Raw genomic sequence first — 18,733 nt, forward strand, 5'->3', positions numbered from 1 at the left:
CTCCATCTCAAAAAAAAATAAAAATAAAACTACAGAAGATGGATTGAGAAGAGGAGGAAGGACTAGAAGAAGGGAAACCAGTTAGGAATAATATTTCAGGACCTCAACTAAAGTGGTAATAATGGAAATAGAGAATGAGAGGATTGGAATCATAAGAATGTGGAGAAGGGGCCGGGCCCAGTGGCTCACATCTGTAAGCCCAGCACTTTGGGAGGCCAAGGCGGGGGATCACCTGAGGTCAGGAGTTCAAGACCAGCCTGGCCAACGTGGTGGTGAAACCTCATCTAGTAAAAATACAAAAAAAAATATATATATATATATAGCTGGGCATGGTGGCATATGCCTGTAGTCCCAGCTACTCAGGAGGCTGAGACAGGAGAATTGCTTGAGCGCAGGAGGTGGAGGTTGCAGTGAGCCAAGATTGCACCACTGCACTTAGAGAAGCAGATTTGGAGATGGGCTGGAGTAGGTGAGAAGATAATGAGCTTTAATTTTGGATATGTTGAATTTGTAGCACCTAAGGACATTTCCATGAGATTGAGGATCTGGAGGAAGATATGCATTGGAGACACAAATTTGTGCTAGACATTATGCACTCCATAAATTTTTTTTTTTTTTTTGAGACAAGGTCTCGCTCTGTGGCTGAGGCAGAGTGCAGTGGTGTGATCTCGGCTCACTGCAACCTCCGCCTCCTGGGTTCAAGCAATTCTCCTGCCTCAGCCTCCCAAATAGGTGGGACTACAGGCACTCGCCACCACACCCAGCTAATTTTTGTATTTTTAGTAGAGACGGGGTTTCGACATGTTGGCCAGGCTTGTCTCGAACTCCTGACCTCAGGTGATCCACCCACCTCAGCCTCCCAAAGTGCTGGGATTACAGGCACGAGCCACTGCGCCTGGCCACACTCCATAAACTTTACGTGTTTTGAAATACATTGCTTACTCTTAGCCCAAAGCACCCAATGACATTTCTTACCCTACCTGTTTCACCAGATTCTTTTGCCCCTGACTCTGTTCTACTGTCACTCTTGGCCAATTTGGAACTCTTTTTTTTTTTTTTTTTTTTGAGACAGTCTCACTCTGTCGCTCAGGCTGGAGTGCAATGGCATGATTTCGGCTTAGGTTCAGGTGCTTCTCCTGCCTCAGCCTCCTGAGGAGCTGGGATTACAGGCATCTGCCACCGCACCTGGCTAACTTTTGTAGTTTTGGTAGAGACAGCGTCTCACCATCTTGGCCAGGTGGTCTACAACTCCTGACCTCGTGATCCACCTGCGTCGGCCCCACAAAGTGCTGGGATTACAGGTGTGAGCCACCGTGCCAGCTAATTTGGAACTCTTTAATGGTATTTTTCGTATAGTAGCTGTCTAAATCTTAGACAACTGAATGACTGTTAGACATCACTAAATTTAATGGGGCATAAAATTCTGCGGAAACCCAGGTACTTCGGTCTATGGTACTGTGTGTGTGTGTGTGTGTGTGTGTGTGTGTGTGTGTGTGTGTGAGAGAGAGACAGGGTCTCACTCTATCACCCAGGCTGGAGTGCAGTGGCAGGATCATGGCTCACTGCAGCCTCAACTTCCTAGGTTCAAGCAATCCTCTCCCTGCAGCCACCTGAGTAGCTAGGACTACAGGCATGTGCCACCATATCTGGCTAATTTTTGTAATTTCTTTAGAGCTAGGGTCTCGCTATGTTGCCCAGGCTGATCTTGAACTCCTGGCCTCAAGCAATCCTCCTGCCTCAACCTACTGAAGTGCTGGGGTTAGAGATGTGAGCCATTGTGCCAGACTCTTCCACCTTTGTTAAATATTTAGCAGTGCTTTCCTGGCCACGTACACTCTTTTTCTAACTGCCCATGTACCTAGTCTTCTCTGCCCTCTGGCTTCTCTTAATCCCTTCTTTATCACACTGTTAGTCACTGCCTTATTCTTGAGACGTTTTACATCCTGGGCTTGCAAGCCACCTGATTTCCTGCCTACTTCCAGCTTCTGACTCTTATACTTTCTCAAACTCCTAAATAAAAGTATTTTCTAGAATTCTGTAGTCTTCCTTGTATCTCATGTTAGTATATATCCAGAATGACTTCAACCACTTGCATGGTTTCACAATCTTTTTTTTTTTTTTTTTTTGAGACGGAGTCTCTCTCTGTTGCCCAGGCTGGAGTGCAGTGGCGCAATCTCGGCTCACTGCAAGCTCCGCCTCCCGGGTTCATGCCATTCTCCTGCCTCAGCCTCCCGCGTAGCTGGGACCACAGGCGCCCGCCACCGGGCCCGGCTAATTTTTTTGTATTTTTAGTAGAGACGGGGTTTCACCATGTTAGCCAGGATGGTCTCGATCTCCTGACCTCGTGATCCGCCTGCCTCGGCCTCCCAAAGTGCTGAGATTACAGGCGTGAGCCACCGCACCCGGCCAGTTTCACAATCATTTAAAATGATTCCTAGATGTGAATTTCTATCCCAGTCTTCTCAGCCCAAACCTAAATATTCAACTACTTACAGGACATCTTTATTTGTATGTATTCTACAAGCACTTCAAATCTGCTTGTCCAAAATTGAGCTTTCTTCTTCCTCATAAACCTGGGCTTTCTCTTCCGTCCTAATTCTCAGTGAATAGTATTATCACCTACTAGGATCTTAGGAGGCATTCTTGACCTCTCCACCTCCTTTCTCTCTCACATTCAGTGTGCCACGAAACCCTATCAGTTTTACATTTTAAAAGAGTATTTTCCTGGAAGAGAGAACATGATGTGATTGAAGACAATAAAATGGACATGAGAATAGCATACAGGGGAGACCAGCCTGACAGGAGAAAGGTTTTATTGAGGAATACTGGAAAAGATAATTGAATTATTAAGTGGCAGAGTAACTTGGAAGATAACTTAAAGGCCATATAGAGTATTTCAGAGCTTGTGTGGCCATAGAAACCACCAAACATTAGGCAAATGAATGAAATGATTATTTCAGGCCACATTTTTAAAGTCAGTCATACAAAAAAAATGGATGGAGAGATGAGTAGAGCAACTATTACTCTCATAACTAGAAACAACCATTTCTAAGCAGATTTTATTGATGACATGAGGAGAAAAACTTACAAGTTCCAGCTAGAAGCTCAGAAAGTCTGACCTTGAATTTCAATTTAAGTGTGCCAATAAAAAATAAAAATAATAAATTCTCATTGAAGAAGGCAAATAGAAAGTATGCATTAGTGATACAGCTAGGAGTAAACTGTGTTGGCAATAATTGAAGGAATAATATCATCCGATTGAAAAGTTTTTATAAGGCCAGGTACAGGGACTCACCCTTGTAATCTCAGCACTTTGAAAGGCCAAGCCTGGAGCATCACTTGATCCCAGGGGTTCGAGATCAGCCTGGGCAGCATAGCAAGACCCTGTCTCTACAAAAAATTTAAAAGTTTGCCGAGTGTGGTAGTCTGTGTCTGTAGTCCTGGATACTTGGGAGGCTGAGGCAGGAGGATCCCTTGAGCCCAGGAGTTCAAAGCTGCAGTGAGCTATGATTACACCACTACATTCCAGCCTGGGTGACAGAGCAAGATCCTGTCTTTAAACCCACACGCACACACACACGTTTGTATAAGCCATTCTGTAACTATAAATGATCTTTAAATTGAATATATATTTTAATCACCTAATTGAACTGTGATGGTGATTTCCTAAAACATTCGGATTTCCATATGCCTCAATGAAAAATTAGGTTTAATAAACTACACTATAGTATAGCACACTATATGTCACATTTATATATTGATAAACATGATAATTTCCTTTTTATTTGACTTAGATACTAATTAACTTGGAGTAAATGCACCCACCCCAATCATGTGGTCAGTCAACAGTTAAATAACTGAGGGAAAAGAAGTACAAATTAGGCAGCTCTACATGCCGTGTTTCAAAAGGGAAGGAAACAAAATAGTTAAAACAAACATCGCATGTTTTGGAAATAAACTGTATTTATGAAACAGAGATCTCAAAAAGTAAAAGGAACCCCACTTTATCTGATGAAAGTGCCAGGAATCTGGAGAAAAGAGTTCAGTTTCAGCTTTCAGTTTGGAAATGCAAAAAGACCATGAATTTTATTGGCACAGTAACTGAAAAGGAAGTAGCAGCCACAGAATGACTAACCTGAGTTAGCAGTAAAAAAGTCTTTAAAAATGATGGATTTGATAGATTTAAAACCAAAGCTTTCCTCTTCCTCTTTGTAATTTTCCTTTTTTCCCCCTTTTTTTCTGATTGCAATTTCAATAATAAAGCTCTATTGAATTCTGAATTACTTACATGGGGTCCTTGAAAGCACGACTCCCTCTGCAGATAACCATAGGTTTCCATCCCGAAGCACAAGCTCTGTACCCTAGTGTGGTTTGAAATAATGAGCAGAGCAGCTGTTCTCTTGGTTTAGCTGCCACGGAGCAGTCACCAATAGGCATCTGAATTCCAGACTAAATCTTAAGCCCCACCTCTCTGAAAAGGAAGAAAAAAAATGTGGCTCTGAATTCTTCTCGTATTCCTGGACAGTAGCTCAAAAGTAGGTGGTCAGTCGGCGTCTGAGTGTTACTTCCCTGTTTTGGATTTCCCATTCCATCCAATAATTTTACTTTCCACTAGAAAAAGTTTTCTTCTGAGTTTCTAAAGGTAGAAACAAAAATCTACAAGAAAAATCTCGTCTTTTTTCACATTGTTTTCACACATACATAATTCTAAACTGTTTTATTCTTTTTTCTTTTCTTTCTTTCTTTTTTTTTTTTTGAGATGGAGTCTTGCTCTTGTCTTGCTTTTGGTGCTTAGGGACTCTCACAGCCAGATTGGTAGCAAGGGATACTGACCGATGATCTACTTATCAAACCACTCTCCATTTCACTGGTAAATGCTCATTTGACCACAGGAACAGCCTAGCCTTATCTACCACACAACTTTACATTCCACTTAAGGGAAACTATACTAAAAGGTATCCCCCACAGGCACAGAAATTCTTAGTTAACCATTATATGTTTATAGATTTTGAAGTAAACCATGGTCTGAAGTCTATTATTTTATTTGAAAGAGACTGGGTCTCACTATGTTGCTCAGGCTGATCTCGAACTCCTGGGTTCAAGCAATCCTCTCACCTTGGCCTCCCAAAGTGCTGGGAGTACAGGTGTGAGCCACCATGCTAAAATAACTCAATTTTTTTCTTATATTTTTCTTTTTTTTCTTCTTGAGACAGTCTCGCTCTTGTCGCCCAGGCTGGAGTGCAGTGACACAGTCTCAGCTCACTACAACCTTCGCCTCCAGGGTTCAAGCAATTCTCCAGCCTCAGCCTCCCGAGTAGCTGGGATTACAGGCGCACGCCACCATGCCCAGCTAGTTTTTGTATTTTTTAGTAGAGATGGAGTTTTGCCATGTTGGCCAGGCTGGTCTTAAACCCCTGACCTCAGGCGATCCACCCACCTTGGCCTCCCAGAGTGCTGGGATTACAGGCATGAGCCACCACTCCTGGCCTTTATATTTTTCAAATATGTTAAAGGTATACATAACCCTCAACAACATTTTTTGTTAAATCTCTACTCTTTGCTCTTTGTTCCCATCTATTTCCTGACATCCAGTCTGCTCTTTTTTCTCTCTTAACTAAAAACTCTCTTAAAAACAAAACAAAACAAAAAAAACGTTGTCTTCTCCCCTTCCTTCATCTTTATAGAGAGGCAGGAGAGAGCACTTCTAAGTGTTCCAGGACAGGACCCTCTTTTTTCAGGCAGATAAAGGAGTGGATCCATGGATAACATTTTTTAGAAGTGGGGTCTTGCTGTATTGTCCAGGCTAGACCTGGGCTCAAGAGATCCTCCTGCCTCAGCCTCCCAAGTAGCTGGAACTAAAAGTGTGCACCACTTGGCCGGCTTTCGTGGATAATTGTTATGCTTTTTCACTTCCTCTTGGTTAATTTTGACAGACACCCCCTCCTCCCAATAAAAATATCCAGGCATGGTGGCTCACACCTATAGTCCCATCTGTCTGGATCACTTGAGGCCAGGAATTCAAGACCAGCCTGGGCAACATAGTTAGACACTCATCTCTACAAAAAAAAATTTTTTTTAATTAGCTGGTCTTGGTGGCCCATGCTTATAGTCCCAGCTGCTCAGGAGGCTGAACTGGGAGGACTGCTTTGAGTCCAGGAGTTTGAGGCTGCAATGAACTGTGATCTTGCCACTGCACTGCAGCCTGGGCCACATGGCAAGACACTGTCTCAATAAATAAATAAACAAAAATATCCAGTATTTAATGTACTGTCCGTAGACTGCTTATAGGGCCTCACTTGAGAGCTTATTAATCAGCAATGGGGGAAAAAAAGCTGTCCAATAGAAAAATTGGCAGAATAGCACTAGGGAACTCAAAAAAATATATGATCAAAAGTCTGACCTTACTACTATTTTTTAAAATTGTTTTTTGTTTTTATTTATTTATTTTTATTTGTTTATTTTTTTGAGACAGAGTCTCACTCTGTCGCCCAGGCTGAAGTAGAGTGGCACGATCTCAGCTCACTGCAACCTCCACCTCCCAGGTTCAGGTGATTCTCCAGCCTTAGCCTCCCGAGTAGCTGGGATCACAGGTGTGCACCACCACCCCAGCTAATTTTCGTATTTTTAGTAGAGATGAGGTTTCGCCATGTTGGCCAAGCTGGTCTCGAACTCCTGACCTCAGGTGATCCTCCCGCCTCAGCCTCCCAAAGTGCTGGGATTACAGGCGTGAGCCACCTTGCTCAGCCTGTATTTTGTTTTTTTAAGACAGAGTCTTGCTCTGTCGCCCAGGCTGGAGCGCAATGGCACGTTCTCGGCTCAGCAACCTCCACCTCCCGGTTTCAAGTGATTCTCGTGCTTCAGCCTCCTGAGTAACTGGGATTAAAGGAGCCCACCATCACACCCGGTTAATTTTTGTAATTTTTGTAGAGATGAGGTTTTGCCATGTTGCTCAGGCTCCTGGGCTCAAGCAGTTTGGCCTCCCAAAGGGCTGGGATTACAGGCATGAGCCACTGTGCCCAGCCTGCTCAGTGAAATATTATCCTCTTTTTATTAAATAAGATGTTCTTCATTGTGCTTTATGGGAGAGTGCTAATAATTAAAATTTTGTATTATAAATTCAATATTAGGGCAGTTTTTTTTTTTTTTTTTGAAACAGAGGTCTTGCTCTGTCACCCAGGCTGGAGTGCAGTGGCGCGTTATCTCGGCTCATTGCAACCTCCACCTCCTGGGTTCAAGTGATTCTCCTGCCTCAGCCTCCTGAGTAGCTGGGACTACAGGCACACGCCACCGTGCCCAGCTAATTTTTGTATTTTTGGTAGAGATGGGGTTTCACCATGTTGGCCAGGCTGGTCTTAAACTCCTGACCTCAAGTAATCCACCCGCCTCAACCTCCCAAAGTGCTGGGATTACAGGCATGAGCCACCATGCCCAGAGACATTTTTATTTTTGTTTAATCAATTAGCTGATTTTAAAATATAAAGATGAAGTCTCACTGTGTTGCCCAGGTTAGTCTCAAATTCCTGGGCTCAAGTGATCCTCCTGCCCTGACCTCCCGAAGAGCTGGGATTACAGGCGTGAGCTGCCATGCCCAGCCTGAGTTGTTATTTTTATTCTGTCCATTTGATAATCTATTTGAAAGCTATAATCCTTGTGATCCAATCCCTACATTAAGTTGAGGTTAAATACAGGCTGGTCTTGCTCTGAAAGTCTTAAAGAACCATGTTGATCTTTACTGCAGATTACTTTAATTGGGCTGCATAGGAGTTTTATTCAGAGCATCATCCAGAAAGCTTCTAAACATCTTCACACAGTTCTCCTTGTCCCTATAGTTTCCCAGGTGTTAAAAATCTCCTTTTCTGTCCCTCTGCACAGGGTTCTCACCCCATCCAGATGCTCTTCTGAATCACCTTCTCCTTCATGCTTCTTCCAAACAGAGACTCATTCTGCAGGGATTCTGGTGAATAAAATTCTCCATCTAGCTACACATCCTTAGAACGAATGTTTAATGAGCACCTACTGTAGGCTCTGCCATGAATAATCTTTCACATTTGGTTAGGCTTTTTTTTTTGTCTACAGAATTACTTTCACGTCCATTATTTAGAATAGGGGTCGTCAAATCTTTTCTATAGAGGGCCAGATATTTTTGCAGGCCATGTCTCTGTCACAACTTCTCTGCTCTGCCCTTGTGGTACAAAAGCAGCCATACACGATGTATAGATGAATGGAGATGGCTGTGTGCCTTTGAGACTTTTTTTTTACAAAAACAGAGAGCGGCCTGGAATTGGCTGCTGAGCTATAGTCTGTCCACTCCTGACTTAGAACAACTCAGTGAAGTGGAAGTTACCGGTCCTATTTTATAGACCGGGAAAGGAATTGAGGCTCAGAGAAATTAAGTGGTTTGCCTAAAGTCACACAAGTTACAAGTGGCTGACCCAGATCTCAAACATGGGTCAAAAAATGTGACTGCAAAGTCACTGCTATTTTAACCACACCATACCGTCTGTCATTCATTCAGATAGCTTGTGTCAAGAATGACAAGCTTCTTAACCTACGTGCCACATGTTTGAGGAAGAGTTAGGTAAATTTTGATGCATCCACAAATCGCTATGCAGTTAGTTAGTCAACAAAATATTTACAATGTGAAATCATGGAGAAATATGAAACGATGTGAATCAAAAGGCTAAGCACAAGATTGCATATAGAGTTGTGCTTGTGTAAAGGAAAAAAATACATAAAGGACTTAAGGGAAGTATCTTAGAATGTTAACAGTTGTTGCCTTCTTGTAGATGCGAGACTGATTTTTCTGTGTGCTTATTTCTACTTTTTGTATTTTGCCCTTTTTTTAAATTTTTTTATTTTTTGAGACGGAGTCTCGCTCTGTTGCCAGGCTGGAGTGCAGTGGCGCGATCTTGGCTCACTGTAACCTCTGCTCTCCAGGTTCAAGCGATTCTCCTGCCTCAGCCTCCTGAGTAGCTGGGACTACAGGTGCGCACTACCATGCCCAGTTAATTTTTGTATTTTTAGTAGAGTCAGGGTTTCACCATGTTAGCCAGGATGGTCTTGATCTCCTGACCTTGTGATCCGCCCACCTTGGCCTCCCAAAGTGCTGGGATTACAGGCGTGAGCCACCACGCCCGGCCTTGCACACTTTTTTACAGTGTATATTATTACTTTGTGAGCCAGTAAATAATAAAACTTTGAAAGTGAATGCATCTTGAGGTTGCTTATAATTTATTTATTTTTCCACAATAAAGTAGTTGGATTGGTTACTGGCTGGAACAGGAGAAATACATTTCACTTCAGATAAAGCAGAGAATACAGTTTTTAGCCAGGCAAAACCCTGGTCTGTTTAAGACTAAGTTTCACAGAATGACAGAGGAAGTTGTGACAAGCCTTGGTCTCTGGGCAGGCCTCATTTTTAGCCATGTTGCGTGGTCCACTGTAAGTGAACTATTTTAGAGTCCCCTCTTTCCTGAGAGAGCAAAAGAGGAGAGAAGTCTCCTTTGGAGAAGCAAAGACTCCTCCTTCAACTCGCAGCTTTTTTACCTCTGTGTTCTGCAATGATGGTAATATGAATAAACGTTAAATGTGTAGATACTGCAAGTATTATCCACAAGAACATCTAAAAATCATTTGCAATCCATCTTCTTCTAGAAGAGGTTAATGCCACTTATGAGGGTTGCAACATGGAGAATTTTCTCATCACTGGGTTTCAGGCTGCAGATGTAGGGGTCAGATGGGCTAGTGATGAGCAGAATGCCTGGGCAATACGCTGATCTAATATCTGCCTCTTGGTCTTTCCTATTTGTCAAGCACACACGAGGACAAGGACAAGGCCTGCCTGGTTGAACCGGAAAGGTACAACAGGCTACTTTTAGATCAGACTGTTTGACACTTACGTAAACAGCAAAAGGAAGAGTGGCTCAAGGCGCCAGCTCCTATGGTCTTTGTCCCACTCACCAAAAGGACAACACCAAAACAAAAGGGGTCAGATAACTACAAGGCAAGCCATGGGATGCCCTTTCGAGAAGATCATTCTTAGCTGCAGCTAAGGGCTTTAGTATTCTGCAGCTCTATTCTGAGGGGGCCACAGCATAAAGCCCTAATCTCATCAGAACCTGGAAGGCATAAGAATTCATCTCATAATAGCCTTCCAGGGAAGTAGGAACGTGAATGGGAGATGGCATACATGCCACCATCCTCTTATGTTAAGGTATCTTTAAATAGAAATACACAGAAAACAAGGTTACATATTGGTTGGTTAACAAAAATGACCAGAGGCTTGTAGGAACCTAACCCTGTATTTCCCTTAAGAGCAATAATTCAGTATTCAGTTATTCAGCATTCACAGCAACTTTACAGAACATAACTGCCATGAAGAATGAGAACTGGCTATATTATTATGAATACAGAAATGTAGTTTGGGCTTCACACACAGCCCCAAAAGGGCTCCAAGATTCTCTCTCCCTCCTCCGAGGTCCCCAGACCACACTTTGATAACCATTTCTGGTAGACTATAAACTGTGGCCGACTAGGGGTCAGCCATAGCTATTTTGTTCCTCTTCACATTTCCAGAGTCTTGCATAGTACCAGGCATATATTGTGAGTTAAGTTAAAATGGACTGGGGGTAAGATTTTTATGAGAAAGTTAAACCTGAGAGAGGAGAGACAGAATGGTCTCTTTGGTGCTAAAGGTCAGTTCAGCCTTGAGGTTGTTTTTCTTTTTTTTTGAGACGGAGTCTCACTTTGTCTCCCAGGCTGGATGGAGTGCAGTGGCATGATCTTGGCTCACTGTAAGCTCCGCCTCCTGGGTTCACGCCATTCTTCTGCCTCAGCCTCCCGAATAGCTGGGACTACAGGCGCTCGCCACACTCAGCTAATTTTTTGTATTTTTAGTAAAGATGGGGTTTCACCGTGTTAATCAGGATGGTCTCGATCTCCTGACCTCGTGATCCTCCTGCCTTGGCCTCCCAAAGTGCTGGGATTACAGGCATGAGCCACCGCGCCTGGCCGTTTTTGTTTTTTTTTCTTAACGACAGGGCTCATGCTGTTGCCCAGGCTGGAGTGCAGTGGCACAAGCTTGGCTCACTGCAACCTCTGCCTTCGGGGCTCAAGCGAGCCTCCCACCTCAGCCTCCTGAGTAGCTGGGACTACAGGCATGAGTCACCACAGCCAGCTAATTTTATGTATTTTTTTAGAGATGGGGTCTCACTATGTTGCTCAGGCTGGTCTCAAACTCCTGGGCTCCAGCAGTCCACCTGCCTTGACCTCCCAAAGTGCTAGGATTACAGGCATCCACTATTGCACCCAGCACAACATATATATCTTATTTATTTATTTATTTATTTTGAGACAGAGTTTCACTGTGTCACCCAGGCTGGAGTACAGTGGCGCAATCTCGGCTCACTGCAACCTCTGTCTCATGAGTTCAAGCGATTCTCCTGCCCCAGCCTCCTGAATAGCTGGGATTACAGGCCCCAGCTACCACACCCAGCTAATCTTTGTATTTTTAGTAGAGACGGGGTTTCTCCATGTTGGCCAGGCTGGTCTCGAACTGTTGACCTCAGGTGACCCACCCTCCTCAGCCTCCCAAAGTGCTGGGATTACAGGCATGCGCCACCGCGCCCAGCTGGAATTTATTACGGCTCCATAGCTCATGGGTTAGGGCACTGGTCTTGTAAAATACTTTATTACTAAAAAATGCTAATGATCACCTGAGCCTTCAGTGAATCATCTTTGCTGGTGGAGGGTCTTGCCTCAGTGTGGTGGCTGCTGAAGATCAGGGTGGTGGCTGCTGAAGATCAGGATGCCTGTGGCAATTTCCTGAAATAAGACAATGATAAAGTTTGCTGCATCGATTGACTCTTTCACCAAAGATTTCTCTGTAGCATGTGATACTATTTGATAGCATTTACCCACAGTAGAACTTCCTTCAATACTGGAATCAATCCTCTCAAACCATGCCACTGCTTTATGAACTATGTTATGTAATATTCTAAATCCTCTGTTGTCATTTCAACAATGTCCACAGCGTCTTCATCAGTAGAATCCACATCAAGAAAAGAGGTTCTTGGCTCATTCAGAAGAAGCAACACCTCCTTCATTCAAGTTTGATTGTGAGATGGCAGCAATTCAGTCACATCTTCAGGCTCCACTTCTAACTGTACTTCTCTTGCTGTTTCTACCACATCTGCAGTTACTTCCTCCACAGAAGTCTTGAGCCCCCTAAAGTCAACTATGCGCGTTGGAATCAACTTCTCCCAAATCCTGTTAATGTGGATATTTTGATCTTCTCCCATGAATCATGAATGTTCTTAATGGCATCTAGAATGATTAATTCTTTCCAAAGTCTTTCAATTTACTTTGCCCAGATCCATTAGAGGAATCACGATCAATGGCAGCTATGGCCCATACGTTTTCTTTTTCTTTTTCTTTTTTTTTTTTTTTTGAGATGGAGTCTTGCTCTGTCACCAGGCTGGAGTACAGTAGCGCAATCTTGGCTCACTGCAACCTCCGCCTCCCAAGTTCAAGTGATTCTCCTGCCTCAGCTGCCCAAGTATCTGGGACTACAGGCATGCGCCACCATGCCCAGCTAATTTTTGTATTTTTAGTAGAGACGGTGTTTCACCATGTTAGCCAGGATGGTCTCGATCTCTTGACCTCATGATCCGTCGACCTCAGCTTCCCAAAGTGCTGGAATTGCAGGCATGAGCCACCATGCCCGGCCAGTGTATTTCTTAATAGGACTTGAAAGTCAAAATTACTCTTTGATCCATGGGCTATGGACTGGATGTTGTGTTAGCAGGCATGAAAACAACATTTATCTCCTTGTACATCTTCATCAGAGCCCTTGGGTGACCAGGTGAACTGTCAATGAGTGGTAATTTTCTGAAAGAAATCTTTTTTTTTTTTTTTTCTGAGCGGTAAATCTCAATAGTGGGCTTAAAATATTCAGTAAACCGTGCTAATTACCAGATATACTGTCATCCAGGCTTTGCTATTCCATTTATAGAGCACAAGAAGAATAGCTTTAGCATAATTTTTTTTTTTTGAGACAGAGTCTCACTGTGTTGCCCAGGCTGGAGTGCAGTGGTGTGATCCCAGCTTACGGCAACCTCCGCCTCCCGGGTGCCTCCTGGGTTCAAGTGATACTCCTGCCTCAGCCTCCTGAGTAGCTGGGATCACAGGCATGCACCACCACACCTGGCTAATTTTTGTATTTTTAGCAGAGATGGGGTTTTGCCATGTTGGCCAGGCTGGTCTCAAACTCCTGACCTCAGGTGATCCACCCCCCCTTGGCCTCCCAAAGTGCCGGGATTACAGGCGTGAGCCACCACGCTGGCCAGCTTTAGCATAACTCTTAAAGGTCCTAGAATTTTCAGAATGGCAAATGAGCACTGACTTCAACTTAAAGCCACCAGCTGCATTAGCTCCTAATAAGAGAGCCAGCCTGTTCTTTAAAGTTTGAAGCCAGGCATTGACTTCTCCTCTCTAGCTATGAGGGTCCTATGTGGCCTCTTCATCCAAGAGAAAGCTGTTTGTTTTATCTACATTGAAAATCTGTTGTTCAGTGCAGCCGCCTTCATCAGTGATCTTAGCCAGATTTTCTAGATAACTTGCTGTAGCTTCTACATCAGCACTTGCTGCTTCACCTTGCGCTTGTATGTTACAGAGCTGGCTTCTTTCCTTCAATCTGATGAACCAGCTTCTGTTAGCTTCCAAGTTTTCTTCTATAGATAACCTCACCTCTCTCAGCCTCCACAGAATTGAAGAGTTATAGCCTTGGTCTGGATTAGGCTTTGGCTAAAGGGTATGTTGTGGCTGGTTTGATCTTCTATCCAGACTACTCAAACTTTCCCCATATCAGCAATAAGGATGTTTTGTTTTCTTATCATTTGTATGTTCACTGGAGTGACATTTAAACTTCCTTCAACAACTTTTCCCTTGCATTCAGAACTTGACTAACCGGCACAAGAGGCGTAGCTTTTGGCCGATCTCAGCTTTCGACATGCCTTCCTCACTAAGCTTAATCATTTGTAGCTTTTGATTTAAAGTGAGAGATGTGCGACTATTCCTTTCACTTGAACACTTAGGGGCTATTGTAGGATTATTAATTGGCTTAACTTCAATGTTATTGTGTCTCAGGGAATAGGGAAGCCCACGGAAGGGGAGAGAGAGATGGGGAAATAGCCGGTTGGTCAGTTGAGCAATGGAACACGCACACTTATTAAGTTTGCTGTCTTATATGGGTGCGATTTGTGGCACCTCAAAACAATTAGAATAGTAACATCAAAGGTCACTGCTCATGCCTGTAAACCCAGCACTTTGGGAGGCTGAGGCTGGAGGATCACTTGAGGCTGGGAGCTCAAGACCAGCCTGGGCAACATAATGAGACCCTGTCTCTACAAAAAAGAAAAAAACTGGTGGCATGAGTCTGTAGTCCCAGCTACTCAAGGGGCTGAGGTGGGAGGATTGTTTGAGCCCAGAAGGTTGAGGCTACAGTGGTCGCACCACAACACTCCAGCCTGGGCAACAGAGCGAGACCCTGTCTCGAAATAATAATCACAGTCATAATTATAATAATGAAAAAGTTTGAAATGCTGTAAGAATGATTGAAATGTGACACAGAGACGTGAAGTGAGCACATGCTGTTGGAAAAATGGCACCGATAGCCTTGCTCCAGGCAGGGTTGCCACAAACCTTCCATTTGTAAAACGTGCAGTATCTGCAAGGTGTGATAAAGCAAAGCACGATAGAATGAGTTATGCTTGGACTCACAGAGCATAACACGGGAATAAATACGCACAAATCTATACTGATTAAACATCTTGATTATTGAAGTGGATTTTACTGTATGATTTTTTTAAGATGCAAGATATGGAATCAGACCTATCGTCACATTTTCTAGTACTGGGTTAACATTTATGTAAACTTTTAGCTACTCTAGATTAGAAAATGTAACATCATTGTTCCTTATCGTTTCTTATACAAATAAGACTAGGCCTTAGGTCTGTGGCTTTAATGAAATAATAATTTGTCATTATTTGTGTCAAATTCAGCCCCTGCTTTACTCTCTTTTCTTTTTTTTTTGAGACAGAGTCTCACTCTGTTGCCCAGGCTGGAGTGCAGTAGTGCAACCTTGGCTCACTGCAACCTCCGTCTCCTGGGTTCAAGCAATTCTCCTGCCTCAGCCTCCTGAGCAGCTGGGACTACAGGGGCTCACCACCACGCCCAGCTAATTTTTGTATTTTTAGTAGAGATGGGGTTTCACCATGTTGGCCAGGCTGGTCTTGAACTCCTGACCTCAAGTGATCGACCCACCTCGGCCCCCCAAAGTGCTGGAATTACAGACGTGAGCCACCACGCCTAGCCCCTTGCTTTACTTTCATTTGGCATATGGTTTTTTTCCACAGTGACGACCAACAAATGAAACTGTGCACCTTTGAAAGAGACTCTGCAGTTACAGCTCTAATATCCCACACACAGGTATCCTTGCAGCCTGTGAGGGGGAGCAGGTGCAGGCACTAAGCAGATTCCTGGAAATCAGTGGCCAGAGGCCATGTTTTCAGAGAGGTGAGACGATGGGAAATTACTGAGCAGACAGTGAACTTCTGGAGGGCAAGAACTTCTAGGGGCCCCCAGCACTTCAAGTGCCCGACTCCTGGTAGATGCACAATAAATGCTTGTGACTTGAGAGACAGTGGCAGCAGGTGGGCCCAGGGCTGAGGCGAGGGATGAAGGCCTCCTAGACCTGAGAGAGAGAATAAAGATGACATATTTGGAGCCTGGGGTCTGCAGAGTGAATCACACAGGACTGTGGTGCGGAGCAGGGAGGAGATGCCGGCTAGTGGTGGAGACACAGAACTGAGCTACTGTGGCAGAGCAGAACCTGGGCAGGAGGTGGGAGGAGACCAGCAGGAAGGGGTCCCTGAGGAAGCGAGGACTGCCTCTGGCCTCCCTCCTAGTATGTGTGCAAGTGCGTGGTGTGGACCCACCGCCCTGCAGAGAAGTCAGGTAGACAAGCTTCTTGCCATTTCCCAGTTGTATTAGCTTCCTGTGGCTCCCATAGCCAATTGCCACAAACTGGTGTCTTAAAATAGTAGACATTCATTCTCTCACAGTTCTGGAGGCCAGAAGTCCAAAATCAAGGTGTTGGCAGGCCACACTCCCTCCGGAGGCTCTTGGGGAGGACTCTTCTTTGCCTCTTCCCGTTTCTGGTGGCTGGAGGCATTCCATGGCTTCCTTGGTTTGTGGCCACATTACCCCAATCTCTTCTCCACCTTCACACAGCCTTCATCTCTTCGATATGTCTCTCCTTTCTCTCTCTCTCTCTCTTTTTATAAAATAGAGATGGGAGTCTTGCTATGTTGCCGAGGCTGGCCTTGAACTCCTAGCCTCCAGCGATCTAGCGTGAGCCACCATGGCAGCCTGTGTGTCTATTTTTTTTTTTTTTTTGAGATGGAATTTCACTCTTGTCACCCAAGCTGCAGTGCAGAGGCCCGATCACAGCTCACTGCAACCTCCGCCTCCCAGGCTCGAGCAATTCTCCTGCCTCAGCCTCCTGAGTAGCTGGGATTACAGGCTCCCATCACCACACCCAGCTCATTTTTGTTTTTTTTTTAGTAGAGACGGCGTTTCACCATGTTGGCCAGGCTGGTCTCAAACTCCTGACCTCAGGTGATCCACCCGCCTCAGCCTCCCAAAGTGCTGAGATTACAGGCGTGAGCCACCACACCTGGCCCTGTGTGTCTTTTATAAGGACACTTGTCATTAAGTTGAGGGCTTTCTTGGAGAATCCAGGATAATCTCCTCATTTCAAGATCCTTTCTAACATCTTCAAAGACTCCTTTTTCAGATAAGATAACACGGGTTCCAGGGATTTCTGTGATGGTTAATTTTTTATGTCAAATTACCTGGGCCATGATACCCAGATATTTGGTCAAACATTGTTCTGGATGTTTCTGTGAGGATGTTTTGGGGTGAGATTTGCCTTTAAATTGATGGACTTTGAGTAAAGTGAATTGCCCTCCATAATGTGAGTGGGCTCTATCTAATCAGTTGAAGGCCTGAATCAAACCAAAGGCTGACCTCCCCAAGCAACAGGGAATTCTGCCAGCAGATGGCTTTGGACCTCATCTGCAATATTGGCTTTTCCCGGGTCTCCAGCCTAACTGCCTTTGGACTTGAACCGCAGCTCCTTCCTGGGTCTCCCGCATCAGATTTTGAATTCATCAAGCTCCCACAATTGTGGGACCCAATTCCTTAAACTAAGTTTATAGATTCTGTTTCTGTAGAAAACCCTGACTAATATAGGGGGTTGTTCTATTGAGGCCTTCAACTGATTAGATAAAGCCCACCCACCATTCAACCCATTCTACCAATATTTAACCTAGAGAAATGCTTTTCAGACCTGAATGTGTGTATGGTCTTGTTCAAATGCAGATTCTGATTCAGTAAGCCCGGAATTCTCCATTTCTAACAAGCTCCCAGGAGATGCTGGTGCTGCTGGTTAGAGTGACCAACTCATCCCAGGACTACCCCAGTTTTAGCACTGAAAGTCCCTTGTCCCAGAAAATCTCGGAGCTCCAGGCATTCGGGATGGTTGGTCACCCTACTGCTGGTCCACAAACCACACTTTGAGTAACAAGGAGTTAGAGATCTCTATAGTAAGGAAAAGTCATAAAAATTTGGCCCTTCCTCAAATATGGGGATAAGTGTGAAAGTATATACCCAATGGATAAATCGATTGGTCCCAACATAAAGTGTCATGGATGGTGGTACATTTACTCCCCAAGGGTCTCCCCTTTCCAGTGCTTTTATTTCTTTGAATTTTCTATCAGAACAGGATAAAAGCTTCAATCAGGGTGATTTCTTATCAAATTCCCCCACAGTAGCTCAGCAGAAGGTCTCTCCACTGACTTCATGAAGACAGGGGAACTCCTAGGCAAACTCCCTCGTCCTTCCTCTCCCAAGCTGAACAATGCTGTATACACTGACCACTCTCTTCTCCTCGGCTGGCAGACAGTGAAAGGAGCAAGCTTTGAAGTCGGCAGAGCTTAGTTTGAATTCTGCCTCTGCCATTTACAGTTGATTGATCTTGGACAAGTTAACTTCTCTAAGGTTGGTAGTACTTCCGGAGGAATAAATTTAAGAGGGCTGGGAGCAGGGGAAGGAGATACCTAGGCAAAGTGCACATCCACCATCTGACACTTAATGAGTTTCCTTCCTCTCTGCCAGCCAGGCAGAAGGTGATGTAGGCCCTTGTGGGTGACGCAGGCAGTGGGGGAGACAGTGCACCTCGGGCTCAATGCTGTACCAAGCACTGCTTGTAATATTATTTTACTTATTTCTTCCTTCCTTCTTTCTTTCTTTCCTTTTCTTTCTCTTTCTTTTTTCTTTCTCCCCCTTTCTCTTTCTTTCTCTTCCTTCTTTTTTTCTCTTTTTGTCTTTCCCTCTCTCTTTTTTCTCTTTCTCCTTTCTTCTTTCTCTCTTCTCTTTATTTCCCCCCTTTATCTCCATTGCTCTCTTTCTTTTTTCTCTTTATTTCTTCCCCCTTTCTTTATCTCCCTCTCTCTCTTTCTCTCCTTTCTTTCTCTCTTTCTCTCTCCCTCTCTCTTTCTTTCTTTTCTTTTTTCTTTCTTTCTTCTTTCTTTTTCCTTTCGAGACAGGGTCTTACTGTATCACCCAGGCTGGAGTGCAGCGGTGTGAGCCTGGCTCACTGCAGCCTTAACCT

The 18,733-nt window shown here is 44.3% G+C and overlaps 1 protein-coding gene and 1 long non-coding RNA gene across 4 annotated transcripts in view; one reads left to right on the top strand and one right to left on the bottom strand.

The window, feature by feature from the left end:
- GNE (glucosamine (UDP-N-acetyl)-2-epimerase/N-acetylmannosamine kinase) overlaps window positions 1-4,339 on the bottom strand; it is a 63,751-nt gene extending 59,412 nt beyond the window's left edge. The window contains exon 1 of one of the 2 annotated variants that reach the window (XM_032164153.2): window positions 4,289-4,339. In XM_032164153.2, the coding sequence (XP_032020044.1) occupies window positions 4,289-4,339 (51 nt within the window). The remainder of the gene's footprint in view (window positions 1-4,288) is intronic. The other variant, XM_058445098.1, reaches the window with a different exon arrangement.
- LOC131384370 (uncharacterized) overlaps window positions 1-18,733 on the top strand; it is a 34,645-nt gene that overhangs the window by 7,969 nt on the left and 7,943 nt on the right. For both annotated transcript variants that reach the window (XR_009215160.1, XR_009215159.1), the window contains exons 2-3: window positions 15,414-15,573; window positions 17,892-18,120. This is a non-coding gene — a long non-coding RNA (uncharacterized LOC131384370). The remainder of the gene's footprint in view (window positions 1-15,413; window positions 15,574-17,891; window positions 18,121-18,733) is intronic.

The sequence above is a fragment of the Hylobates moloch genome, unplaced genomic scaffold (assembly GCF_009828535.3).
Source record: "Hylobates moloch isolate HMO894 unplaced genomic scaffold, HMol_V3 SCAFFOLD_10, whole genome shotgun sequence".
In the NCBI taxonomy this organism is placed as follows: Eukaryota; Metazoa; Chordata; class Mammalia; order Primates; family Hylobatidae; genus Hylobates; species Hylobates moloch.